The 27,432-nt window shown below is 40.1% G+C and overlaps 1 protein-coding gene across 1 annotated transcript in view; it reads left to right on the top strand.

The window, feature by feature from the left end:
* LOC130563992 (peripheral-type benzodiazepine receptor-associated protein 1-like) overlaps positions 1 to 27,428 on the top strand; it is a gene marked incomplete at both ends in the record, with an annotated part of 56,649 nt that extends 29,221 nt beyond the window's left edge. The window contains 21 exons of the mRNA XM_057349846.1: positions 1,017 to 1,214; positions 1,981 to 2,133; positions 8,611 to 8,763; positions 8,917 to 9,000; positions 9,070 to 9,159; positions 10,166 to 10,288; positions 10,377 to 10,481; positions 10,901 to 10,951; positions 11,103 to 11,135; positions 13,872 to 14,052; positions 15,708 to 15,785; positions 16,593 to 16,813; positions 18,474 to 18,580; positions 19,217 to 19,326; positions 19,505 to 20,392; positions 21,348 to 21,499; positions 22,444 to 22,920; positions 23,009 to 23,470; positions 23,638 to 23,775; positions 24,736 to 25,434; positions 27,324 to 27,428. Of these exons, the coding sequence (XP_057205829.1) occupies positions 1,017 to 1,214; positions 1,981 to 2,133; positions 8,611 to 8,763; positions 8,917 to 9,000; positions 9,070 to 9,159; positions 10,166 to 10,288; positions 10,377 to 10,481; positions 10,901 to 10,951; positions 11,103 to 11,135; positions 13,872 to 14,052; positions 15,708 to 15,785; positions 16,593 to 16,813; positions 18,474 to 18,580; positions 19,217 to 19,326; positions 19,505 to 20,392; positions 21,348 to 21,499; positions 22,444 to 22,920; positions 23,009 to 23,470; positions 23,638 to 23,775; positions 24,736 to 25,434; positions 27,324 to 27,428 (4,608 nt within the window). The remainder of the gene's footprint in view (positions 1 to 1,016; positions 1,215 to 1,980; positions 2,134 to 8,610; positions 8,764 to 8,916; positions 9,001 to 9,069; positions 9,160 to 10,165; positions 10,289 to 10,376; positions 10,482 to 10,900; positions 10,952 to 11,102; positions 11,136 to 13,871; positions 14,053 to 15,707; positions 15,786 to 16,592; positions 16,814 to 18,473; positions 18,581 to 19,216; positions 19,327 to 19,504; positions 20,393 to 21,347; positions 21,500 to 22,443; positions 22,921 to 23,008; positions 23,471 to 23,637; positions 23,776 to 24,735; positions 25,435 to 27,323) is intronic.
* Positions 27,429 to 27,432: the final 4 nt, after the last annotated feature.

Genomic DNA, 27,432 nt, shown 5'->3' with positions numbered 1-27,432 from the left:
TTTTGTGGCATTTTGTCTGTCTGATCTTTCTTCCGCTGAAAACTGAGACCAGTAATTCAGTGGCCATGTGATGCACACACCCAGTGTTTGCACTCTTTCAGTCCAACCCAAACCAGACTCTGAGCTTTATGAATAGTTGTTTGAACAGCAAAAGTCTTTTGTCCCGAATCGCCATGGATATTTACAGTAGAAACATTAAAGATTTTTTTGTTTACAATGAGATTTACCTTCATATAACACAAGATGAAAAGACCCACAATGTAGATGAGAAATGGATGACGTCAAATTGTGTGTGTGTGTGTGTGTGCGCGTGTGTGTGTGTGCGTGCGCGTGCGTGTGTGCGTGTGCGCGCGCGCGTGCGTGCGTGTGTGTGCGTGTGCGCGCGTGCGTGCGTGTGTGTGCGCGTGCGCGCGTGCGTGCGTGTGTGTGCGCGTGCGCGTGCGTGCGTGCGTGTGTGTGTGTTTAAGAGTTTGGACAGAAAGTTTGTCCGGGTCATTTCATGTGTGTGTTACGCTGAAACTCTAATCCACCTGTGCGGCCACCTGTCAACTCGCTGGTGCTCATGGGTAATGGTGACAGCGTGACACCTGTTGTCTGTCTGTGACGCGCACACACACACGGTCACTCCACATTTATTTCAAGATCTTTTTTCAAGTTTATAAATAGCGACGTTAAAATCATGCTTTTTTTATAGCCCATTATAAATAGTTTGGGAGCATCCTCAAAGATGAAAATAATTTATAAGTTATTAAAAAGTTAGCATCAGTAATATCTTTAGTCAGTAGCTTTATAGTTATAAAGACATAAAAGATCATTTATCAATTGTTTTATATTAATTACACGTTTCACAACTTTCACAGAATGTATAGTTGAATGATTTAAATAACAAATCTGCTAGTAAAAATGTGGTCATTGTATTACATTTGTTACTGTAATCTGTGTTATGATTGGTGGAATGTTTTGATTGACAGCTCGACTCCAGTTTGTCTTAAATTCTCTCTGTGTGCTGTAAACAGGTAAATTCCCCCATGCCTGTGAGAGCGGGTGCAGTGGAGCAGTACAAGCGTGCGTTTGCCCGTCAGAGAGCCAGAGACCTGGCGCAGCACGCTGACACGCTTCTATGTAAAGACAAACAGATCGCATCACTGCAGCTCGACTGCAGACGACTGGAAGCGCGACTGCGGCCGGGGAAGGTGCTCGACACACACAACACAGTAGCCTGTACAGACAACATGCACAATATACACAAACACACACAACAAAGATTTCATGATGTTTTTCATAAACTTTGCAACATTTCTGCTTGGTCAGATGTTTGCAGTATATAAATCATTTAGTTGCTTATGCAAGTTAGTTGTTAGGTCCCACATGCCCTTTTATTATCACGACTGTTGTCGCCCCCTGCTGGAGAAATGTTGAGTCGTGACCAGGCGTAAACTGCACCTGTCTCGCTTTATTTTGAAACTTTGAAACATACAGCCGCTGAAAAAATGAAGAGACCATTTTCAGTTTTTCTTAATGTACTGTCTATAGGTATGTGTTGATCGTTTTTAATAAAAATATTGTTTCCATTTGCATTTTTTGCAGAAAGTGAAACTTTTATGTGATAACCTGGGTTTTGATCACAGTTTTCATGCTGTCAGTCTTTCACGTTGCTGTTGGATGACTTTGTCGCTCCTGAGGTTTGATTTTGTTGAAATTCAACAGACACGGGCCACAATACATCTAGAAATGCTGCTTTTAAAATTTGGAATGGTCTCTTGATTTTTTCTTTGGCTGTATACTCCTCTCAGTGCTTCTGAAGAATACTGCTAACTGTTTATACGGTTTCTACAGAATAATTCATATATTTTGTGTTACCAAAAGTACAAGCTTTATATTACTGCTTTTAAACCGTTCAGGTTTTATATAAATGTAGCCTGTAAACAAAAAGTCAGTGCTCTGTGTTGATGTCTCTCTCTCGGTCTCTCTTTGTTTCAGGGTCCTGTGGGAGTGAGTGACTTTGAGCGCCTCCTGAAGGAGTCTCAGAAGGAGGTGTTGCGTCTGCAGAGGCAGTTGTCTGTCACCTCCAGCAGAGATCAGAGCAGTGCGACAGGTGAAACCCCTCCAGACAGTCAGGACAAAGGGGTCGAGGTGAGACAATTGATGATGATGTTTTAAAGGTTTTGAAGTTGAAATTTGTATTTATCAAGTAGAATTTCAGCTGTAAAACTCATACACATACTAACCATCCTGACATAATCTTCTCTCTTCTCTGCAATCTTAAGTATCTCTGATATCATTGCTCTTCTGGAGGATTCTTTCCTCTTCTGAATCATTTCCTCTTTGAAGGGGGGGAGCAGGATTAGTGTGTGTGTGTGTGCGCGTGCATGTCTGTGTGTGTGTAAGGGCTTATTGTGTGTTTACAAGGCATTGCATGTTTTTAAATGTTTATGATCTTTGTTTTTATACTTATGTAATCATAATCTGTGAACCATAATCTGTAATACTTGCTAATGAGCCAAAACTCCATATGCTTAAGCAAAATCAGCGAATGGGAGAGAGAGAGAGAGAGAGACGTGAAAAGAAAACCCAGATCAATACACACACTCAGACACACACACACGCACGCACGCGCGTGCACACACAAACAGAGGTGTATTTCAGTTCAGGACTTCAGTAATCAGATAACACGATCGCTCGTGATGTCAAATACTTTCTTCTATTCTGACCTTATTGATCTTTTGTAACAGCTAAAAAACCATTTTTAAGAAATGCTGAAACATTCTTCTGCAGTAAATGTAAAGATTCCCAAATGCAAAACTAGATTTCAATAAAACATGCTGGTTACACGAGACACTGTAAGATCACACTTTGTTCTAGAATATCACAATTCAAGATTTAAAGTGCTAAAGATTCACCTTGACCATGCTGTACAGACAGCAGGTTTCTGGCCATCTGACAAGGGAAGACAAAGAAGACAACGTAGAAGGACTCCTTTAAAGACTGCATGTTTATGAGGGACAAAAATTAGAGTCTGAAGGTAAAATGAGGTGAAGAGGAGAAAGAAAGAGAGCGGTCTATTTACGCGTGGCCCGAGGCGTTACATCAAAACATACAGGCCTTTAATATTACCTCAAACTGATCAAATACACTTCAAAGCCTTTTAAAATCTAACAGAACCCCGTTTCACTATAAATTAAAGACGTAACCACACACAAATCAAGCTGTTCACAAGAGGTTTAGAAAAAGAAGCAAGACTTGTCCGTATATCTCCGCTCCATTTCCTCACTATGATAAACCTGAATCTAGTGGGGAAAAAGACATGCAAAAGCTCATTATTACACTTGCTAATGCTTATAAGAAGTCACACACACCCCACGCTGTGTCTCCTGCCCCTGCATTTTAAGACCCCATCCGGACCCTGAAACACTGCTAAAGATCTGCTGAGAGAGAGAGCGATCGAGAGAGAGAGAGAGAGAGAGAGGGCGAAAGAGGGCGAGAGAGAGAGAGAGAGAGAGAGAGAGAGAGAGAGAGCAGCAGATGCATTAGGATCAAGCTTCTCATAGGGCCTTCCAGTAGTTCCTCATGTTCAATATATATATATAAATATCAGTATATACATTTTTAGGAAAAAACTTCATAGTCATTTATAAATATTATCAGTTGGTTGCCAAAAAAAGTTCATGAATGTCATTAAAGAGAACTACAAATTTTTTTTCATATCAGTCCATTCTTCCACAAACAGAGATTAATAAAAAATATTACTACATAATTCCATGATAAGGAAAATATTATGTATAAATTAAGTATGTGTGTCTACTTTTGATTGGTATCCTCACATGATGCCTGCAGCGTTACGTCCTGCACACACAACACAATTCACCGGCCGGTTTGAAGTGTCAATCTCATTTGTCCCTACTGTCCATGTAAAGCCCGGATGAGAAGGCCAGTGTTGGTAATCTGGTCGCACATACACATGCAGAACGGAGGCATGTTGTGTGCACTTTAATCCCCTGTGACAGCACAATGGTACGGTCCCATAATCCTCCGGCTGTTACCGTGGTAGCGTTGAGAGGGTTTGGGATGGTAGGTTCGACTTTACCAAAAGCAAGCCGAAGGTTTTTGCGGCCGTCCCTGCTCTGGGTCCACGGGATGAGGGACACGTACTACGACTGAAGCGCTTTGCTATTCAAGGGCCTGCAGGAGAGGGGTAGGTCACATTCGTTTGTGTCGGTCTTTACTATGGTACATATAGGAATGCATACACGCTCTATAAACTAGCAATTGAATTAATGGAGTAATGATGCGATGAACGCTGCACGTTCGCTCCGGGAGAGATTATAATGCTTATGATTACAACCCTTTCAAGTTCTTCAGCCTGCAGTAAGTAGATTTGTGAGTCAAATCTTATAGATCTTTTGATCGTATAGTTTGGCCGTCCTACTTTCGTCCCACGAATGCATGCAGAGCAGTTGCATTACTGCTGAAGGGATGCATGTTGTTTGGATGATGCATGTAAAATGCAGCGTTTTTTTAGCACAGACAGCTGTTGGAAACATGGTGTCACGGTGCAGAATGCAACAGCAAATCTAAGACAGCTTTTCCCTTCCATAGGTGTCATGCACATATCGCAAGAAAACCACCTGCATGCAGGCCAATCCATTAAGGTGCTTTTTAAAGAAATGATCCAGTTACCTGTTTCAGGAGTCCGTGGGGATTACAGCAATGTGCTTACAGCCAACGGAGGTCTGCGTCAGGGATAGAAGCGCCCTCCGTAGCGCCGCAGGGCTTGAGAAAAGAAGACTTGAACTGAATGTTTGCTTTTACATAAAAACCCAATTAGGTTCTGGCTTTGTGTGATCGCGTTCCAGGTCTTTACAGAGCTCTTGTGAGGGATGTTGAATGAGCGTTAGCATTAGCCACCCACAGGCCTTTGACATGAGAGATGAATATAATGTCATTTAGGCCAAAACTGCTGTTTGTCATGGTTCCTTGTGCTTGAAATTTACAGTTAAACTGTGGATTTACCTTATAAATTTGTGTGTCATCATCACTACTAAAATACATGGTATTGTTTTTAAATATATGGAATTTCTCTAATGTTGCTGTTTTATAGCATTTCTTATAGCATTTTATGTTCTCTACTTTTATGTCTCTACTGCTAAAATGTAATTTTGTAAGAATTGTGAAAATTTGTGTAAAAGTAAATTTGAATGGAATTGGCCAGAGTCAATTTTTGACTGAGTTGTATTGGATGCCCTCTAGGTTAAAATGTAGGTTATGGTTAAGGTATAGGTTAAAATCATACAGAAGAATCTTTAGCACTGAATCTTATGCTTTCTCCTTCTACTGTAAGAACTATCATAATAAATATACAGCTAAACTTGTACAAGTCGCATGTACCATATAGTAAATGTCAAAGTATATGAGTATGGTAATTATGCAATACCATGAGATTACTGTCTGCCGAAGGAAATAACGTATTTATGAAACGCGCTCTGTAGAGCAGTTTGTCCTTTTAGGGCTACTGTAGAAACAACATGGCGAATTCCATGCCAGGGGACCCGCGGTGTATGTAGATAGAGATAGCTCATTCTAAGATATAATAAAAACATAACGCTTCATTGTGTAAGGTCTTTATACACCTCTGAAGACATAGTTATGTATATTATATTGTATTTCTGTCAATAGATCTTCCAAAAAATGACACACTGGACCTTTAACCATTTTACTGCTTTTACTGTGTTTTCCTTTATACTGTATATATTAAGTCTCTGAGTCTACATTTCAATAGGTTTTTCTTTATGGGAACCACACGCATGTACTACAGCATTTCAGAGTTCGTTTCTTTTATTTTAATACACTTTCAGAAGAAATGATCACAAAAAATACCCAAGCTGTCACCCTTTAAAAAGGACCTTATGTGTACCATTTTGGTTACAGAACGGTACATTTGGTACCAATATGTACCTTTGAGGTACTAATACACACTCTTTGCATAGGTGTACTATTCGAAAGCGTACCGTGCATTTTTTTTACCTTTTTTTTTTAACCTCTGAAGAACCACTGAAGCACCGAGATATGGTTCTATACACTCTTAAAAATAAAGGTGCTTACAAGGTTTTTCACAGCGATGCCATAGAAGAACCATTTTTGGTTCCACAAAGAACCATTCTGTCAAAGGTTCTTAAAGAACCATCTCTTTCTTACTTTTTTTATAATCTGAAGAACCTGTTTTCATCACAAAGAAGCTTTCTTCAGATGTTAAAGGTTCTTTATGGCAGTGGTTCTCAAATTTTTTTGTTGTAAGGCCCCCTTTGTGTAGAGTGCATTGCTTTGCGGCCCCCCAAATAAAGATTTATAATCTTAAACTTAAAATTTTAATTAAACCAAGAAAATATTCAGTTAAACAATGATAAAACATCAATTCTTTTGGTTGGTGGCGTTGTTTTTCTGATGTTTGATTGCACAAAATTTATAATAAATATCTATATTTCTAAAATGCCACAAAATCTGTGGCCCCCCTGGAACCATCTTGGGGCCCCCCAGGAGGCCACGGCCCCCAGTTTGAGAGCCACTGCTTTATGGAAAGGTTCTTCTATGGCATCAAAGACCCTTTAGAAGCATCTTTTTTAAGAGTGTATAGCACTTAAAGTGGTTCCCTTATGATTACGAGCCAAGAACCACTTTTAGTGCTATATAGCACCATTTTTTAGAGTATAAGATTTCTACAAAATGTTTGCATTAGATCTGTATGTTATATTTAAAATGAACAGTTATCCTTTAGAACAGTGGTTCTCAAACTGTGGTAGGCGTACCACTAGTGGTACTTGATGAGACCCCTAGTGGACGTGACACGACAGGAAATTAAAAACTATATGTATTAATTTCGTGTTTTAAATACAATTTCAAATGTTATAGATGATCGATAAATACGGAACACATCTCGTATAGCCTATGTGCAATTTAAATAAAGTTGTATGAATTATTGTTTCTTTATAATTGGTGGATGCATGAGAGGCAGCTCAAACACAGAGCGGGAGCAGACAGACGCATCTCGTCCTTCAATTGTGAGTCTCTCACTGTCTCTCTTCCGATGAGCTGAAACAGACCCCACTTTATAACACACCTGTCCCATTTATAATCTGATCTCTAGATATCTGTTTGTTATGTACAGCTGTTCTCTGCATGTATTTATAATTATCTTCTGTGTTCGTATTCTTTCCACATTATATGGCTTTTTATATTGGTTTATAGTCTTTCTGAATGTCCCCACAAAGCTTAAAAATCCCCCATAAAAGTTAAGTGTTTTGTGTGCTGACTAACTTGGAACAAAAGAGAGAAAAAAACATGTTCTTTAATTTGTAAATAAAATGTTTATTATTAAATTAGAACGGATAGACGAGGTGCATCTAATCATGAGGCGTTACAGATTCTCAGCTTTACTATTAATTTGAGTGTTTATTCATGTGCTTTTTATGACGGTCATTAGGTGGTACTTGGAACAACTCATTTTATTAAAGGTGGTACTTGATCTGAAAAGTTTGAGAACCGCTGCATTATACACTGTATATTATCTTTTAAGATGTATTTTGTTGAAAGTGTGGAAGTCACTGGACGGTCAGTCGAATATTGCGGTTGGACTGATGGCTGAATTAAATCTGTCATCCCGCAGGTGTTTCAGGGACATTAGCGTATAACCTGGTCGTCTGGATAATTGCCATCGCTGCACTTTAAATTGAGTCATTTCAAAGCATTGCATGCGTTTCAGCTTATTGCAAAAGACTTCAAATGAGAGCCAGACATTATTTTAGCAAGACTTGCGCACCAGTGTTTGTCCTTTGATATGTGAAATCGAACTAATTCATACAGTTCGCTCTGCATAATTACCTTGAAGAGTTCTTATTCTTTTATGTTTTTAATGTCATACTCACTACACAGTCATTATATTCTATGATGCTAATATACGATCTATTTCATAATAAGAAATGTATGCATGTCGGTGCACAGTTTTGCCCTTATGGCAACTGCTTTGGCATGATGCTAATAAAAATAAGGAATGAAACCACATGGCAGTACATTAACACAGTTCTGGGTTTGGATGAAACGGACGTTCGCATGTGAGAAGCGTTGAGCGTGCTTGGACCATAAGCGTGCTTGGATAAGCCTACACTTTGAGCTAATGAGGATTTTTCATGCCGCTTGTTCATATGTGAGCAGTTTGAGCAGATTTGTCACTTTAAAATGCCGTCTGCCTGTTATTGCGTGACAAAATGATATTTATTGATACCGTTGTGATTGTTTAATGCAGCTTTTGTCATGACTCGCCTTTTGTCTGTTAGCCAGTAAGTGAGAGTGTCGAAATGCTCGCGTGTGACTTCTCTATTTTGCTTTGGCCGTCTGATCCTGTTAGCAGGTTGTGCTGTTGGCCACCATCAAATACGTCCAATTAGAGCTCAAGCAGCGGTCCCTAAAATTAGCCGCTAAGGCTTGACCCTTGACCTTTTGAGTCAGTAGGAGCTGAGTGACCAAATGACGTTTGAAGTTTCAAACGTTACATACAAAGAAAGAGTACAAAGAAAGGTGAATCCCACAAACCCTTCGTAAATGTAAAAATTTCGTTTTCAGGTCGCGTTTAAAACCCCACCGACAGTTGTAGATGAGGACCCTATTGAGGGGGAGGAGACTCCTGGTGAGGAGGCGGAGTCAGTGAAACCAGAACAGGACTCAAGCCCCGCCCATCAGGAGGAGCAGACCGCAGAGGACCACCTGCAATTGTTGGTAAGAGATGCATCTCATTAGTATGCAAATATATGCGCATTCATCCTGACGTCACGGGCATGCTGGTTCTTATTTAGAGCAGAAAATTGAAACGCCAGAAAAGACCACAAATGACATTTCCATGTGTGTGAATGAGCTGCGATGTTTCCTCAGGAACGTGAGCTCGGCAACAAGAGGAAAGAATGTGAAGTTCTGGAACATGAAGTGAAGAAGAGACGGAAGCAATGTCTCGATTTGGTGAGTTTGTTTCATTTTTAGATTCGCTAATAGTAATATGTTCGTCTGGATAACGTGTGTGTGTTACAGGAGAGCCAGCTAGAGGACGAGCGCTGCGGGAATGAGAGTTTAGTAGAGGAGGCAGAACTCCTCAGGAGGAAAGCTCACCTGCTTGAGCAGGTGCGTGTTTGTTTCTGTTCTTTAATGTCTCCATCACTTGGCTTGTCAAGCAGAATTTGATTGATGTTGATACAAAGTTCAGTGCCACGTCCCAATTTATCCACTTATACTATGAACTAAAAGTATGTACACGCAACAGAAGTGACTGCTGCTAACAATCACGCACATCACAATACAACAATATAACTAGCATTTCAGCTTTTCTTCATTCACCTTTTCTTATGTACTGTTTTCTATATAACTTAATTGATTAATTCTGTATTGAATCACTAAACCCCGTCCACATGCAAAGAGTTGTGGGTAGTATGAGGCATTAGAGTGTTGCTGTAATCAGTGCCATCAATACTTTTGCTCTGTTTAAAAAAAGTAGGGCTGTCAAAAGATTAATCGCGATTAATCGCATCCAGAATAAAAGTATTTTATTTAAAAATATATATTTATCTGTTTACTGTGCATAATAATTTTGTATTTATTAACACATACACATCCATGCATATATTTAAGAAAAATCTAAATATTAATAAACATTTATATATGATTTCAATTCTTGGTAAATATAAATAAATACATGTAAATATTTCCTAAATATGTATACTTGTGTATGTGTTTGTATTTATAAATGCAAAATTAATATGCACAGTACATAGACATATGTTATGTAAACACAAACTTTTATTCTGGATGCGATTAATCGTGATTAATCTTTTGACAGCCCTAAAAAAAGACATTTCCAAATCGATATAATTATAATATAGTATAATAAATAGACTTTAAGGCTAATATCTCTATACAAGTACAATCTAATATGTACATGTATGTCTTCTTTTACATACTAAAAATACACAAGCATAGTGATGCTACCCTCAAAATCGAATAGAATATTATTGGGACTTGGCTTTTTTATTGTCATTTTAAACGTTTAAAGACAGAAGCCTATTCATTAAGCACAGGTTCCCGAAGTAATAAAATCAGTCTGATTTATATGTTGTATTTCTGTGTTGTGTAGTCTCGGGCTGAAAATGAGGAGCTAAAGGAAGAGCTCTGTGTGTTGAGCGCTCAGCATCGTTCTGTTCTAGAGGAGAACCAGCGACTGCGTGCAAAGCTGGAGAACCTAGAGCAGGTCCTGAAGGTATCGCTCTACACGAACGGCCAACATAGTGTTTTCAAAGCATTTCTGGGGGATAAACGGTTTTGTGTGTGTTTGCATGCGGCCGCAGCACATGCGAGAGGTCGCCGAGCGCAGACAGCAGCTGGAACTGGAACACGAGCAGGCACTGGCTATCCTCAAGTTCAAACAGGATGAAATCAAGAGGCTACAGCGGGTCGGTCACGCACCGTTGTCATTCTGCCTTCGCTTTAAAGGGATAGTATTTACTCACCCTCATGTCGTTCCAAACCTTTATGACTTTGTTTTTCTGCAGGACAGAAAATACAGTTTTATTTTGTTGATTGATTTGAAGAACGTTAATAACCAAACAATCCCTGAACCTCGTTGACCTCTATTATTGTATCGACACAAAACCACTGAGAGATGTATTAATAAAATATTTCGAAGGTTTTGAACGACATGAGGATGAATAAATGAACGTTTTGAGTGCATTAATGCCGTTTTTAAAATGCCCCAATAATAAATGACACAGATTTTGTTGACCGAGATTTGCTTGTAGATCTTTATCATATACTTTGTGTATTTTATAATGGATCTTGTTTGTTGTTGTAATTGTGTTTCATGGCTTTACAGGCTCAGTTATTTGCTAAGCGAGAACATGAAGGCGTCGTGCAAATGCTGGAGGTGAGTTTCAGACCGCTTTTCTTTTCTTTTGTCTTGTTGTCTGTGTGTTGTGTTAAATAAACCTTTCACAAAAACTAAAGGTGCGTATGTAGTGGACGCTAGAAACAGATGGTGTGTATTGTGATGTTTAACTGCATCGTGTCTTTCTCAGGATCTGGTGCAGCTTGTATTGCACAGAGAGCTGGTACAGTACAAAGTGTGCACTTCCTGTTTGATGTGTTCTACTTCCTGTTTCTCTCTCGCTCTCTCTCAGAACTACATCACTGATGATTGCATCATCATCATCATCCTGCAGAGGGCTCTGTTTACCTATTAGTCCTATTTTTATTTCACAGTACTGGATTGGCATTATTGATTTTACAAACGATTCATTACGGTAACCGACAAGACTTAGGTAGCAATAAAAATAGAACATATTAAAATAATTAGTAGTATATAAACATTTAACTTTAATATACAGTAAAAGTGTTGTATTGTACTGACAGGTATTAAAGGGGTAGTTGACCCCACAATGAAAATTCTTTCATCATTTATTCACCCTCAAACCTGTAGGACTTCTGCAGAACACAAAAAAAAGGTATTTTGAAGAACGTTGGTAACCAAACCATTGACTTCCATTGTATGAACACAAAACCACAGACATTTCTCAAAATATCTTCTTTTGTGTTCCACAGAAGAAAGAGTCATATACAGGTTTTCAATGTCATGTGAATAAATGATGACAGAATTGATCTGTTTTCCTTAAAAATAGCAACAGTTGGCATTTTATGCATTTGCTGAATGCCTTAATCTTGTATGTAACTATATAGCGACAACCGTTTGTGTTTTCCCTGGGGTTCAGACCATGGCGTTGCTAGCGTCATGCTCTGCCAGCACAACAGGAAGAGGCATGCAGATCAAATTCAAATAATGCTGCAACACGTACAGTATAGTCTCCTTACCTCGCCGTAATCGCATTTGATCGCACCCTTACAAAATATGACCTAAGGTTTAAAAGCTTTTAGAAGTATAATCTTTTCGAACCATACATAACTGAACTCTCAGTTCTGAGGGATTTAGATGCGTCCTCCAGTGAAGTGGTTTCACAGGTCCTGGATTGCAGCGTTAATCATCTAAACTAATATCAGCTCTGACTGCTTTTGAAATGCATGATGTTTTTTTTCTCTCTTTCTGTCCTATACTTTGTGTTTTGTTGACCGCTAACCAGAATACACTGGACTGCATGCAGGTATCAGACCCCTATCAAAAACACGTTCAGAACCCCTGTGCATCCCACACAGTTGACAACCGCCCGTGTCCGTTTAAAGCAAAATGTGCGTTACGTTTCCCAATAGTAGAACTAGTCCCTTACATCTACACTGTAAAAACATTTTTCTGTAAACTGGAAAAACAGAAATATACCGTAAAAAAATCTGTAAAATTATAGGATACAAGGATATATATTCAATTGTTTTCCCCATTTTTCTTGTAAATGTGCTGTCTTGTTCTGTAATTTTATATTTTTTGACTGTATTTGAAAAATAAACCGTAAAGAAAAGAAAACTTGTTTAAAAACTGACATTTTCTGGCAGCTGGTCGCAACAGGGGTGCCAGAATTAAACTGTAAAATAATGGGATTTCCCTGTAAAATTACATTTTACAATTTTACAATTTCAGTCATTTAAAATTTTTTGACCGTATTTCAAAAAATACATAAACAACCAGTGAAATTCTGTAAGATTACAGTGTTTTTACAGTGTATGTAATAGTTGTTGTTGTTTTTTGGTGTTGTGCACAAAACACACAGGCTTTGCTCAACTACCCTTTCATGTCATTAACTCGAGCGATCGGTCAATTATAATCGTTAGTGCTCATATGAATTCAGTGTTGCACAAATGCAGTATAATGTTATAAAGTTAAACATGACATGACATGCAGATATCAGAGGTGAGAGTTTTACAGGAAGCTGGTTTTATTTTTAGAGCTGACAGTGAGTAACAGAAGTTGCAGTCAACTGTGTGTACGCGTATATGTGTATGCGTGTATAGGTTTAGCTACATTTGTGAGGATCAAATGTTCTCACTAACATAGTAAAATATCATGACAACCATCTTGTGAAGACATTTTCATGTCCTCATAAAAACGCCCATACGCCGTTCAAATCAAGTTTATCGTTCAGTCTAATGCTGTATGCATGCTTGGCATAGGCATAGAAAATGTTTTGATATGAAATGAATAGAAGTCTGTGAAATGACCTCACCAAGTAGTGAAACAATCGCGTGCGTGAGTGTGTGTTTTTGAGCACGCTCTTTAGTGTGTGTTTTTGAGCCCGGTGCTCTCGGTGTGCCAGGAAACTGAACCACAGAGCCGGAAGTGAAAGCATCTCTCTCTTTATGCTCGTAAACTCAAAAGTGCACCACATTTACATTTAGCACATTGACCTTCACTCGTTTCATTTGCTCTCCTCACCTGCTGCCCACTTTTACTTACCAGTTACATTACCACATCTCTGTTTTCCTGCATTTTTAACCAAAGCAAGTTAAATGAAGGTGCATAGGTCATAATATTGTCATTCAAACACATTTGTTTTTCTTTTACATTGTCTGTTTATTATTATTAGTGTGGATTTTAATTGATGCCCCTGCCTAAATAATAAACTATGGTGATTGTCAGATTGTTCTTTAGCATAAACTCAATATCTTAGGTCATTTTGCTTCTAAAGTAAATATAAGAGATTTGTTCTGGACAAAAAAACTCAATCTTTGCAGTGTGTGTTGCCCAGTCATAAATAGATCACGTTTATTATCATACATTTGCAATTTCTCATTGCTTTGGTTTGCTAATGGCACCTGCTTTTCTTCATCAGACGAACGTATATGTTTTGCACATTAATGTAGCTTAATATTGATTCTATACAAATTGGTTTTTGCTTTGCGTGCAGACAAAAGTTCGGGAGCTGGAGGACAAATGTCGCAGTCAGAGCGAACAGTTTGGACTTCTGTCACAGGAACTGGATAAGTTCAGAGTTCAGGCTTCAAAGATCGACCTGTCAGGACCAGGCCTGCTGTCCAGCTCCAGTCTGGACCAGCTCACCAATGGCATGGGCTTTCCTGGTGACACAGGTATGCCCACAAAATGTTGCTTTTTTAAGATTCGTAAAGTTATTCTGTTTCAAATCAAACTTTGTTGTGTGTGATGAGTTTTGGAGCTTGTTAGTTTACTTTAGGGTTTTGCAAGGATTAATCACGATCAGAATAAAAGTCTGTGTTTACATGATATACGTCTGTATTTATAAACGCACATGCATGTACATGTATTTATTTAAAATATATAAATACAATTTATTTTGTATTTTTCAACACATATGTGAACATGTATGCAGTATATTTAAAATATATAATTATATTTCAAACATTTATTGATTTTTATATTTTTCTTAAATATATACATGTACACGTATGTGTTTAAAAATACGAAATTAATATGCACAGTAGACAGACATACACAGTGTTGGGTGTAACTAGTTACTAAGTAATTAGTTACTGTAATTTAATTACTTTTCCCTTGAAAAAGTAAAGTAAGGGATTACTCTTATTTTTTCTGTAATTTAATTACAGTTACTTCTGATGTAATTAAACTAAATACTGTGTGTAATATATGTGTGTGCAATAGTAGAATTGACATCAAAATTCAAAGTCTAACTTTAAAATCAGTGCTTTAATGTATAATTCTCACATTTGTAATACTTTGGTCAGTTAATAAGAGTACTTTATGTAGTTTAATATTATTTATTTGAATGGATTAAAAGAGCTCTTTCATGTCTATCCTTGAATCACTTAACTAATCAAGGTTGATGTAGGATATAGAAAGTAATTAATAATAAGTAACTAAATACTTTTTGGAGAGAGTATTTGTACAGTAATCTAATTACACTATTGAATATGTAATTAGTAACTAGTAATTAATTACTTTTTCAGAGTAACTTACCCAACACTGGACATATATTATGTAAACACAAACTTTTATTCTGGATGCGATTAATCGCGATTAATTGTTGCACAACCCTATTTGACTTAAAGGCGGGGTGTCCGATTTCTCTTAGCCGTTGTTGATGTTCAAATCACCAAAACAGACCACACCACTACCCCCATCTGTCGCTTTCGTCAGCGCTCGGCTCGGCTAATGTCCGTCCTGTGCACTGTGCACCTTACTGCTGATTGGCTTCAAGGTTGTTTTGGTACTCGGCCCGACTTTGTGTAAACAAACGTAATTCGTAAATCGGTCACCCCGCCTTTAACGGGATAGTTCATAGAAAAACTCTGTAATTATTCATTCACCCTCATGGCGTTGTTTGCTTACAAACATTGTTTAAAATATATCATTTCGCGTTCTGCATAAGAAAGAAAGTCGATGTTTAATTTTGGGTGATCTCTTCAAGGTTTATGAAATAGTTTTACAGAAATTCAATGGCTGAAATAAGCGTTACATAAGAGCAGTGAGAACAACAGCAGTCTTGTTTTCTCCGGACCGATTTATTCCGAATATTGACAGAAACCTCTGAAGGTGAAGGTGCACTAGACAGAACAATGCCATGTATTGTTTTAATGACAGTGTTTGGATAAATAAATGAGAAGCATGTCAAAATAGAATACAAGCTTTACCATAATAGCCATTCCTATCCGGACAGGGTTTGATTTCTCAGAGTTGGCTGAAGAACAACAGGTCCCTACAGAGAGCCCTTCAGTGCATTGTGTTTGCATTATGCCCTCTTTTCCAGACACTAAAGCATCATGGGAAGACATCACATTCTGGAGTTTGGAGGGTAATGAAGCCCTCTGTGATGCTACTGAGCCTGGTACTATAACTCTTGCCTGCGTTCACACTGTTTTTGTCCTAAATGGAAGACAATGCGGTCTCCATTGTACTTGCATGACTGACTTGTTACATGTCACCATGGAGTGAACCATTTTCCTTTAGAGGACCACGTGCAGTGGTCACATTTATGAAGAGCCAAACATAATCCGATTTGTCGATTGTTAAATGGCTGTCCATTCCCAACATAGTCCTTGTTTTCTGCTGCATCATCATGTTCGTGAGAAGAACCTAACTGCATGCACAACCATTAACAACATGCACCTTTTTATTTCATGCTGCACATTTGTGCATTTTTATCAGCTTGTGTTTGCGATATTCAACTGCGGACACACACAGTCATGATAGAAGCTTTGACAAATCTGCGCAGATTCGTTTTAAAGAAGGTAAAAGAGAAAGTTGATCAGATTGATGAAGTGATTTCAATAGATGGTATTTCTTACATTTTCTCTGATCTTGACCCGATGGGGGCAGGGGTCAACCACAGGACACAACCTACACAGTACATTCAAACGGATCTATGTTTGTCTATCATTTATCTTCATTTTTATTTTAAACACGCATACGTACACTTCTTTTGTGAGATGTAGTACACCGTCACGTGGCAGCGTTCAAACGGTGTTACGATTCTGTAGACGCAAGTGTCTTTTGAAGGCGACTAAACAGACGTGACAAGCGTTGTCGAAGCTAAAGTGGTATTTGAAAGAATTATTCTCATTTCTAACACGTCACGAGGTTGTATGTTCTCTAAAGCGTCATCTTAGCACATGTTCCTCTGCATTTGTGTCAGACGTTGCTGCCGTCCTGCGTTCGAGTTCGACTCCGCATGCAGCAGAGCTGTCGCGGCCCGAGCGCTCGCCGACCGTCAGGCACAGAGAGCTTCCGTCCATCAGCGGGAAATCTGCCTCCACATCCAGCCCCACGCCGCCCAAATCTGACTCCACCCACCTCTCGCCAAAATCTGCCGGCTCTCACCCTGCCAGTCCAAGAAAGACCAGCCCTACACATGAGGTGAGACACACTATGTCTGGCTGGATTGTTCGTGTCTAAAAAAAAAGTTTCGCTTCTGCCAGATCTGCTCAGATTTGTTTGATTATCTGTGAGTTGTAACTGTTCCCGGGTCAGATTGCAGTGGTCACCCGGAGCGCGTGCAGCTGTCTAAACTGATATCGAGTGAGATAATCTGTGCTGTGCTGGATTATGAAGGTTGTAGTAGTTGTAAGTGATTATCCATAAAAGGTTTTACCCTTGAGCTATAAATACTGCCTGCATGCTTTACTTTTACTGGATTCACATGCTGAAGAGGCTTTGATATACACAGACTTGATGTTGGGGGTGTATGTTTGTATTTATGTTTGTGCATGTGTATTTGGTCCTGGTAAATCTTACAGTGTATGGACCGAATATACCCACAAAAATACGACTGCCAGTCATTTTTGACCTCGTGGGCCATTTTTAATGAGTGAATGATGTTTATTTGAAAATGAAAAAATGCAGAAAGGTTCAAGTTTGGTTAGGTGTGGGGTAGGGTGAGGGTTAGGGGATAGATTAGAAAGTTTTTTGCAGTATAAAAATCATAATGTGTATGTGTATACAACTGTGTGTGTATGTGCGTGTATTTATAGAAGTGTTTGTGTAGAGTATGCAAGTGTGTATTAAGGATATGTCTTCGTGTATTCTTTCGCCGAACTGGTAACAGAACGTAGAATGCATTTGATTCGACATCTGACCTTTAACCTTTCGACCACACACAGAAAAAGTGATATTTAATATGTATAAATGTGTTGTGTGCAGTGTTGGGTAAGTTACTCTGAAAAAGTAATTAATTACTAGTTACTACTTACATATTCAGTAGTGTAATTAGATTACTGTACAAATTACTCTCTCCAAAAAGTATTTAGTTACTTATTATTAATTACTTTCTATATCCTCCCAGATAGCACAATCCATCTGGTTTACGTCTATTTGACGTCTGCATTTACATCTGCAAGACATCTTAAATACATAGTTTGCTCATCTGCAATACGTCTCGGAGACGTCTGAACGTCTGTAATACGTCTGCTAAAGATCTGGAGATCTGCTGCTTAAAAACATCTGCTAAACATCTTAGAAAGAGCTGTTGTACATCCATTCTAAATCATAAACATCTTACAGACATCTTCTAGATGTCTATATGACGTCTGACAGCAGACATCTCCGAGACGTATTGCAGATGAGCAAACGATGTATTGTAGATGTCTTGCAGATGTAAATGCAGACGTCAAATAGATGTAAACCAGATGTATGTGTGCTATCAGGGCTATTTCAACCTTGATTAGTTAAGTGATTCAAGGATAGGCATGAAAGAGCTCTTTTAATTCATTTAAATAAATAATATTAAACTACATAAAGTACTCTTATTAACTGACCAAAGTATTACAAATGTGAGAATTATACATTAAAGCACGGATTTTAAAGTTAGACTTTGAAATTTGATGTTAATTCCACTATTGCACACACATATATTACACAAAGTATTTACTTTAATTACATCAGAAGTAACTGTAATTAAATTACAGAAAAAATAAGAGTAATCCCTTACTTTACTTTTTCAAGGGGAAAGTAATTAAATTACAGTAACTTATTGCTTAGTAACTAGTTGCACCCAACACTGGTTGTGTGTGTGTTTCAGGTGGACACTGCTAGTGAGGTTGAGGATCTGGATGTTGACGTTTCTCCAGCGCTGTATTCGGTCAGTAGAGGAGCGGCTAAACTCCAGGTCTTCATCGCACGTTACAGGTAAACCAGCATTACAGTCGTGTGGCATCGTGTTAGGTAAGGAATAATGTACAGGCAGCCGGTTGTTATCGCAGAAATAAGCCTGTGATCAGTCTTGTATCACTCTGAAGGGGCTTATTTCACTATAACAGCCGGCTGCTTGTACATTATCCCGCTTATTACACGGTTACTTGCCACATGAGAAAAAAAATTGAAATATTAGCTCATTTTTACCGAACGCAGATCTTCCGCGAGGAAAAGCCGTTTACTTTCGGTTTTAAGGTAAGAAACGACATTCAAATGTCACGAGCAGGCAATTTGGTTGAATCATTTGTAAATATAATGTCATATATGTTATCAAAAGACATAATTAAATTTAATTTGTCAAAAAAAACTGTCAAAATGATTTGCTGCATCCGAGTTACCGTGTGTTATTGGTTTTGAGCAGTTGTTATCTGTGAATAACGAACCTGCAAATGTAGCGACTGGCCAATCAGAATCAAGCATTCCAACGAGCCGTGTAATAATATAAAATAAATGTTTCTAGACAGAAATCATGTGGTTGTTATTGTCCTGCTGTTATGAAATGGTTGTGCTAATATTTGTGACTTTGTTAAATGGCCATTTTGTAATGTTTGGTCCCGTTTGTGAACGCAGCTATAATCCTTATGAGGGTCCTAATGATAACCCTGAGGTGGAGCTGCCCCTCACAGCAGGAGAATACATTTATGTGTATGGAGATATGGACGATGACGGCTTTTATGAAGGTGAGTTTCATCTTGCATCACTCAATGTGTGTAAGAAAAAAATCTTAAATAAATTCAAGATTATTCATGAAATGAATATGTATAATTTAGGACGCGGCTCAAGTCAGTATTCAAATTGTCTGTATAGAATTGTATTGAATGGTTCATAATTGTGCACTTTGTAATTTGGCTGCTGTAGGCGAACTGATGGACGGACGGAGAGGTCTCGTTCCCTCCAACTTTGTGGAGCGTGTGTCCGACGACGACTTCATGAGCGGCCACCCACACCAGGCAGGCGATACATCCCATAATTCCTTCCAGGAGAGCAGCTTCCACAGTGGCAGCGAGCGGCTACACCAACATCACTTACGATTCGCTCACAGCGTCTCGGAGAGGACGGAGACCTCCACGACAGCTTCTGCCCCTGGTGACAATGCCAAAGCGAACCCCTCAGCCCCCTCGCCGGTGGCCCCGCTTACCAACGGCTTGGACCTAGATCTAGAGGAAGTGGGGGTGGACAGCGTGCCTTACCCCCGCAGACTAACGCTCATCAAGCAGCTGGCCAAGAGCGTCATCATCGGCTGGGAGGTTCCGGTAATACCGGCCAGCTGGGGTTCTGACTTCAGCTATAACGTCTATGTGGATCGTGAGTTGCGACTCAACGTGCCGTTCGGTACCCAAACGAAGGCCGTCCTGGAGAGGCTTGACTTGACGCAGAAGTCGCATCGGATAGCGGTGCAGAGCGTAACGGGGCACGGGAATTCAGATCAGCTGCGCTGTAGTATGATCGTCGGACGGGACGTCTGCGTGGCACCGACGCATCTGCATGTCGAGCGCGTAACCGCTACCTCGGCCAGTCTGACCTGGCTGCCTAGCAACAGTAACTACGTGCATATTGTGTCGTTGAATGACGAAGAGTGCGAGTTGGTCAAAGCGGGATGTTATTCACTGTTCCTCAGTAACCTCACGCCCAGCCTGCATTACAGCGTTAAAGTGGAGGCCCGGCCGCACCGCACAGCCTGGGAACTGCCGCCGGAATGCAGAGAACGCAAAACCGCACTGACCTCTTTCACCACCCTGACCGCAGGTGAGATGTAAACCGTCGCTGTAACACAGTTTACTGAGAATATTTTTCCAGTGCTGCCATATATCTCTAAAATGTTGTGTCGTTTTCTCATTCAAACGTTTTGTGTTGCACCAGCTGTCGAGATATCAGAACTTCACTACGCAATTATCCTGGCCAAAAGAATTCACAATAATGATATTATGCAGTTTTATTTTTAGTAAAACAAGTGCAATTATGGAAGGTGGGATTTAAAAGACTCTTCGTGTGCTTTGTGACATCATCTAGAAAGTAGACGCAGAACAAGTTCTTATATTTTGCTGAAAGATTTTGAAAATAAACTACAGTTATTAAAGGGGTCATATGACACGGCTAAAACGAATATTATGGTTTGTTTTAGATGTAATGCAATGTGTATACACGATTTAAGGTTAGAAAACGCTGTATTTTACACATACCGTGCATGTTTGTATCTCCTCTTAGCCCCGCCTCTCTGAAATGTACGGATTTTTTGCAAAGCTCATGGCTCTGAAAAGCGAGGTGTGCTATGATTGGCCAGTTAACCAGTGCATAGTGATTGGTTGAATGCTTCAAGCGTGTGACGGAAATGTAACGCCTCTTAGACGGAAATGTAACGCCTCTTGCCATATTTGGAACATCAGGTTCCTCTTCAATTGTACTGACAGGTACACCCACCTTACTTGCGTACACATTTGGGCGGTCTTAAGTCAAATCATACCACCAACTGACGTAGATTTGTGGGAATGTGGTTACACGAGGCGTTTCAGGCAGGTCTGGGTGAGCATTCGCTTTTAGATAGAATGCATCTTTTGTTCACACAATTTCATTTTTGCAATTTTACGTGTCTAATACATGCAAGGGAAACTTATAACACACCAAAGACACATAAAAAAAACACGTATTCGCGCCATATGACCCCTTTAAGTCATTTGGCTTGACCTTTGACCCTAACCTGTAGGTCCTCCTGATGCTCCTCTGGATGTGCAGCTGGAATGCGGTCCGTCTCCGGGAATCGCTCAGATCAGCTGGCTGCCCGTCACCATAGACGCTGCCGGGACGTCCAACGGTGTCAGAGTCACTGGCTACACCATCTACGCAGACAAGAACAAGGTCAACAAGTTTATAAGTTTATTCTAAAAAAATCTACATCACTCAAAAAATTACAGATGAGATCTCTTTAAAATCTCAATTGTTTATCCTAGACATCAGTGAGATTAATTGAGAGCACAAGAGATCTGAACAATGTCTCAAACAAACGGAGCTCAGATTTGTCAAGTCTGCAATCAACAGTCAATATAATTGAAGATCTCAATATGAACTCAGACATTTCTCATCAAATTGACCCAAATCCAGATTATTTTACCTCTACAGTCTACATTCATATTACACCTCTATCACTCTCCATGTATTTAAACAATTATGGTATCTTTCTATAGCTCCTAAACAATCTTCGGAGAAACATATGAGACTAAGTTGATACTTAAATTGAAGTATTAAGTTATTTTGTATTTATTTTTCTGTGTTTTAAAGATGAAGTATTTTGTGATTTTTTTTAAGGTCCTACTTTGGTTTATGGAGTGTCCAACAACACGTTTACGTACACACACACGGTGTAAAAACACTTTCATTTTCTAATAATAGGCAGTTATTGTTACCTTACTTCTTGAGTGACTCTCAAATGATTCGTTAGGCGATTCATCTGGCTAATCCGCTCCTTTCTGTCAGCCCACTCTGATCTGATTGGTCAGATGGTCTAGTCTGCTGTGATTGGTCTACCGCGTGCAGTGCCGCAAATGGAACATAGGCGGGCATTACACCGAGTGACGCAAATCTGACCCGGAACTGAACTTAGAACGACAGACGACTCGTTCGCGTGATTCAGAGTCGACTACTTCTTTTCCTAAGCCAACAACTCTGTTATTCGTTCACTTTCGGCTTTACAACTTGGCCGACTGCTCACATTCACACACAGCAACATACACACTGCATGAAATGTCATTTTAAGGACATTGTAATATTTAATCTTTAAAAGTCTCTCTCTCTTCTGTTTTCAGGTGTTAGAGGTGTCGTCACCCACAGCAGGCAGTGCTCTGATTGGTCCATCACAGATCCAGACGTTACAGGCGGCCCATGAGCTCACCGTACGAACCATGTCGGCGTTTGGTGAATCTGCGGATTCATTGTCCGTGAATGTGCCAGTCAAACTGCCTGCTATCATGTCCGGTACCTCACTGCCTCAGTGCCAGTCTGTGCCAGCGGACGCCAGTCTCCTCAACACCGGTGCCAACCCAGAGCCTGCTGTGTGTGCCACGTTATCTGGTGCCAAAATGCCCATGCTGCCGCACGCTGCCACACTGGACGAACACTCCGCCGGTCCTGTCAGGGGAGCCTACGTCAACACGCCTAAAGCAGTCGCCTGTGAGATGCCTCAGCACACTGCTTCCTGTGTTGAAGCCTGGGCCAACCCAGCATCTGTTGCCATGGCAGCACAGGCGACTCCATCACCATCTGCCTCTCATAAGAACTCAACTGTGAGTTTTGAGTTATCATACATGAAATCTCATTACAGTTCTAGAAGTCTTAAAACATCATTTTTGTGTTTCTGTGATGCATCAACAGGTGAGCGTGCCTGTGCCCGTCGTCGCACCTGCATCCATGGCGGCTCCCCTGACCCTGCCAGCACCTGTGCCCGCATCAGCCGCTTCTGCCCTGCCTATGCCCATCGCTGTACCGACACCTGTGGCCGTGCCAGCGCCCGCATCAGCACCCCCGCAGAGCAGTGCACCCCCCGCTGTGCTGAACCCAATCAGAGAGACCGACAGCCCGGGTGCCCAACGTCCTGTTGCCTCCCTCTCCGACTTCCTGGAGGACCCCCGTGCCAAACTTCACACTCCGCCGGCCAGTTCTGCCGCTCCCAAAGTCAACATCCCAGGAAAGGACCCTCTGGACATCCCGGATACACACCCGCTGAGACCTCCCAATGCATCGCCCTTCGAGTCGGAGACAGAGGAGGAGCGAGAGGGCAGCAGGCTGGTGTCCATTGAGGAGTTCCTGCGGCCTGTACCTCAACCTCGAATTAAGGTCAGTCTCCAAAAATCCAAACCAAACTTGTCTGGAGATGTTGCCATTGTTTTAATAACTGCAGAGTTATGAATTAGGTTTGCTTTAGTGCATTGTTGGAAAGTTTCAAAGGTCACAAAGTTTGTAAAGGATGTCCGTGAATTACTGGAAGTGGTCTTTTTTTTCAGGTGTATGCCGGAGGTCTCCTGGACCCTCCCCCAGACTACCAAGGAGAAAGCAGTCGATCTGATCTGTCCGACATACTGGAGGAGGAGGAAGAAGATCTGTACTCTGAGCCCCTCACAGACACGGCTCCTACAGGCAGAGTATGTGCACACATCAGCTCGATGAATGTTTGGAGGAAAAACTGCTTTCATTTAATGATCATTTATCAGAAACAGGTCTGCAACGATATATAGTGGCATGATATATCGTGATGCAAAAGATCACCGATATGTTTTGCTGGGCTATGGCATTTTTTAACGATAGGATGTCTATTTAATCCTATTGGTTGAGCTGTGTCAACATAATGTTTTGATGTTTTTCTTTGAATTTTGTCATTTTAGGGTTTAGCTTTCTTAATTTTACATTTGAACTGTTTTATTATTGACAAATGTATTCAATTGTATTCATTTATATTCAGAAACATAAAATAAACCTTGGCTACTGTGAATTTTATGGCAGCAACAAAAATGTTATTAATAATAGGTAATGTTTTTGGAAATAAATCTGTTACTTGAGTTTTGCACAATATTTTTTTTATTAAACTTTTTAATTAACATTTTAAATGAGTATTTTTTCATTACATTTTTTAAATTAAAATGTTCATATTATGATTCTTTTATTTATTTATTTCGTAATAGTGAACCCAGAATCGCATATTGTATCGAAGCGCATGCCGTGTATATTTTTACATATACGTTTGTTTACTCTCTCTGTGACGTCGCCCTGAATAGCACCGCCCACAGAGAAATCTCATTGGTCAAATAAAATTGTAAAGCAAGGATCATATTTGTTCTGATTGGCTGTTCACGAATTGACGGATGGATGGATTGTGCCTGTATGAGAGACGGTGTGTGTCAGCCGCATATGTTATATATCATTTTCCTTCTTTCTGTTCTTATATTTCCTCTGTTGCATTTTAATTTTCTTCTCTTTTTTTCGTTTTCTACTTTCACACCGATCAATATCAACTTGTACCTCACCTGTATGTGCGTACACGTACTCGCACACTTCTCAATCCCTTACCACTCTGATAACCCCATCACTCCTCTTCAAAAATCCAGTCGGAATTTTGGGAACCGGACAGTGATGAAGAGATCCTGGAGAGGATTATAAAGCTCCCCCCTCAGGCCTACCGCAACAAGCAGCTCTTCAGCATCCCAGAGGTCACAGAAGAGGAAGACAGCACAGAGTCTGAACCCCACACCAGATCGTCCCCAAAACGGACCGCCTCGGGCGACCCGCGGCACCGTGAGGGTCGCCGTCATTACCCCAACCGTGCCAGTCAAGGACGCAAATCTGAATCGGCTGTGGTGAGATACGGAGGCAGAGAACTGGTCCGGGTCAGACCTAGAGTCCGCTACGCCGACACGGTAGACACCGCCAACTGTCTGGACGAGGAAGATGTGGAGTTGGACACCGGCGGAGGTCTGTACTCCGCTCCCCGTGCGATGCACAAAGGACATGGCGATAGACTCAGAAGAGAGGCTCTGCTATGCAGCAGAATGACCTGTGACCTGGCGTGCTCGGAAACAAGGCAGGGACCGTATTTATTAAGCAAGACCGTGCACAGCGTGAAGACGCCCACCGGACCGTCGGGGGAGATCGATGTGGAGTATGGAACGGATACAGATGATCCTGGAGAGGGGGTGTCAGAGCAGATGACCTCGGAGTGGTGGGTGGAGGGCGGTAGACATTACTGTCGCCACCTGCCCGTGACGTGCAGACCGCAGGCAGAGCTCGCCCCGGGCGACCGCTCATGGGTGTGTTTTATGTCTGGCCATCTCAGTTAACCGCTTCATCCTTTTTGAATGTGGCTGAAACCTTTTGCACCTAAAAGTGAAGAAATTGTTCTCGCGCATCTCAACAGATTCTGTGTAAGAGCTGGGTCTTGATTCTCGCGTTTATTATTTTCGATGGATTGTGCCGGGACACAGAGCGCATGTGCTTTGCATGTGTCTGATATAGTTACTGCAATACGGGATTCATCCAGGCACGCAAGCTCTGATTTCACTTTTGCAAAAGGTTTAAGCCCGAGCATTCGTGTTCCCTAAGCCCTGTAGTGATTTTGCTTTTGGCCGCGTGCTGTGTATTTGTCGTATTTTTTTAGCGATATTCAGTTAGAACAGCGCTGTACGGAGATTGTAGTTGTGTATTGTGGCTTTACGGACGCCTCCCTGTATCTGGACAGAAAGAAAATGCTTCTGGCTTGTCTGTTGAGTTCAGATTGTCCAGAGATTGCTGCTAAACTGGACAACACAGATGTATAGGCGTGTGTTTCACCTGCTTCCTTTTCATCCAAATACTGCCTTTGTGTTATCACTACCAGCTATAGGGCTGCATAACGATTTTTCGCGACTTATCGTTTGCAGAATAACAGTTTTTGTTTATGTCATATATGTTATTAAAAGACATATTTATAATTAATTTGACAAAAAAAAACTGTCAAAATAATTTGCTGCATATCTGGGAATAACAAGCCTGCAAATGTCGCAACTGGCCAATCAGAATCAAGCATTCCAAGGAGCCGTGTAATAATTATGTATATATAGTACACACACAAGCATGTATATATTTAAGAAATATTTGAAGAGTTTGGTTCCAAAATGACATTTTTTTCAAAAATCATGTTTTTTTATTGTGCATTTGAATTAATATCAATCAAACTGCAGTTGGTTTGTTTTGATTTATGCCAGTTACTCAAAAAAATACAGCTAACTAACACAATAAAACACAATAAAAACATGATAACATAATAAAAAACATGATTTTTTTTTAAACTGTGTTATCTCATTTTGAAACCAAACCCTTCATTTACATGTGCATATACATTTTTATATTTATACATGGTTTATATTATATATACATTTTCTATATAGAGATATATTTTTTCTTCAAATTATACATGCATGTGTGTGTATTTATATATACATAATTATTATACACAGTACGCCGACATATATTATGTAACCAAAAGCCTTTATTCTGCAAACTTTTAGTCGAATCGTTATGCAGCCCTACTACCAACATCCCTAACTGCTTTCATTGCTGATCTCAGATCAGATATTTTTTAAGAAATATTGTGTATGTGTGTGATTGTTTGTATGAGTTTGCAGGGCTCTGGGACTGAAATGTTCACATATTCTTTTTTAAAGAAAGTAACAAAAAATGATGCATACATCAGACCTTCGTGTCATACATTTATTTCATGATGTTAATGCGTTTCCCATTGAAACAGGACGTTGATGGGCAGTGTGGCTCAGCTTTCTTTAAAGTAGCCTTTTTATTTAATATCACAAAAAATAAGTTGGATAGTGGAGGGACATGTTATTCTGTATAGAGCAGTTTTTTAACAATCAGTTGTGTATGTAAAAACGGCTACATTTGTGTGTATCAGCCAGAAGTTTCTGTTTTCATCAACTTTTATGTGTTGCTGACTTCATGTGGTTTTAACTTAATTCTTTGATATGGACTATTTTGATTTTGTAATTTAGTGACCAAAACTCTTTTAGCCTTAAATATGTTATTTTGGGAGCAAGTGGCTGACAGATATTGTTTTAGTCTGGAGCCCCCTGTATTTGTGTGTGTGATGTTTATATTTTGGAAGGTGTCTCTTCCATCAGTCTGTAACTGGATGTTTGTCTTATATCAGGAGGCTGGAGGTAGAGAAGCATCTCTGACAGGTGCAGTGTGGTGCGGTCCATGTGATGTTACTCCTAAATCAACACGCTCTAAAACTAGACTGGCCAGAGGTGAGTCTC

The sequence above is a fragment of the Triplophysa rosa genome, linkage group LG2 (genome assembly GCF_024868665.1).
Source record: "Triplophysa rosa linkage group LG2, Trosa_1v2, whole genome shotgun sequence".
In the NCBI taxonomy this organism is placed as follows: domain Eukaryota; kingdom Metazoa; phylum Chordata; class Actinopteri; order Cypriniformes; family Nemacheilidae; genus Triplophysa; species Triplophysa rosa.
Note: the sequence above shows the minus strand (reverse complement) of the source record. Positions and strands in the feature narration are given on the sequence as shown.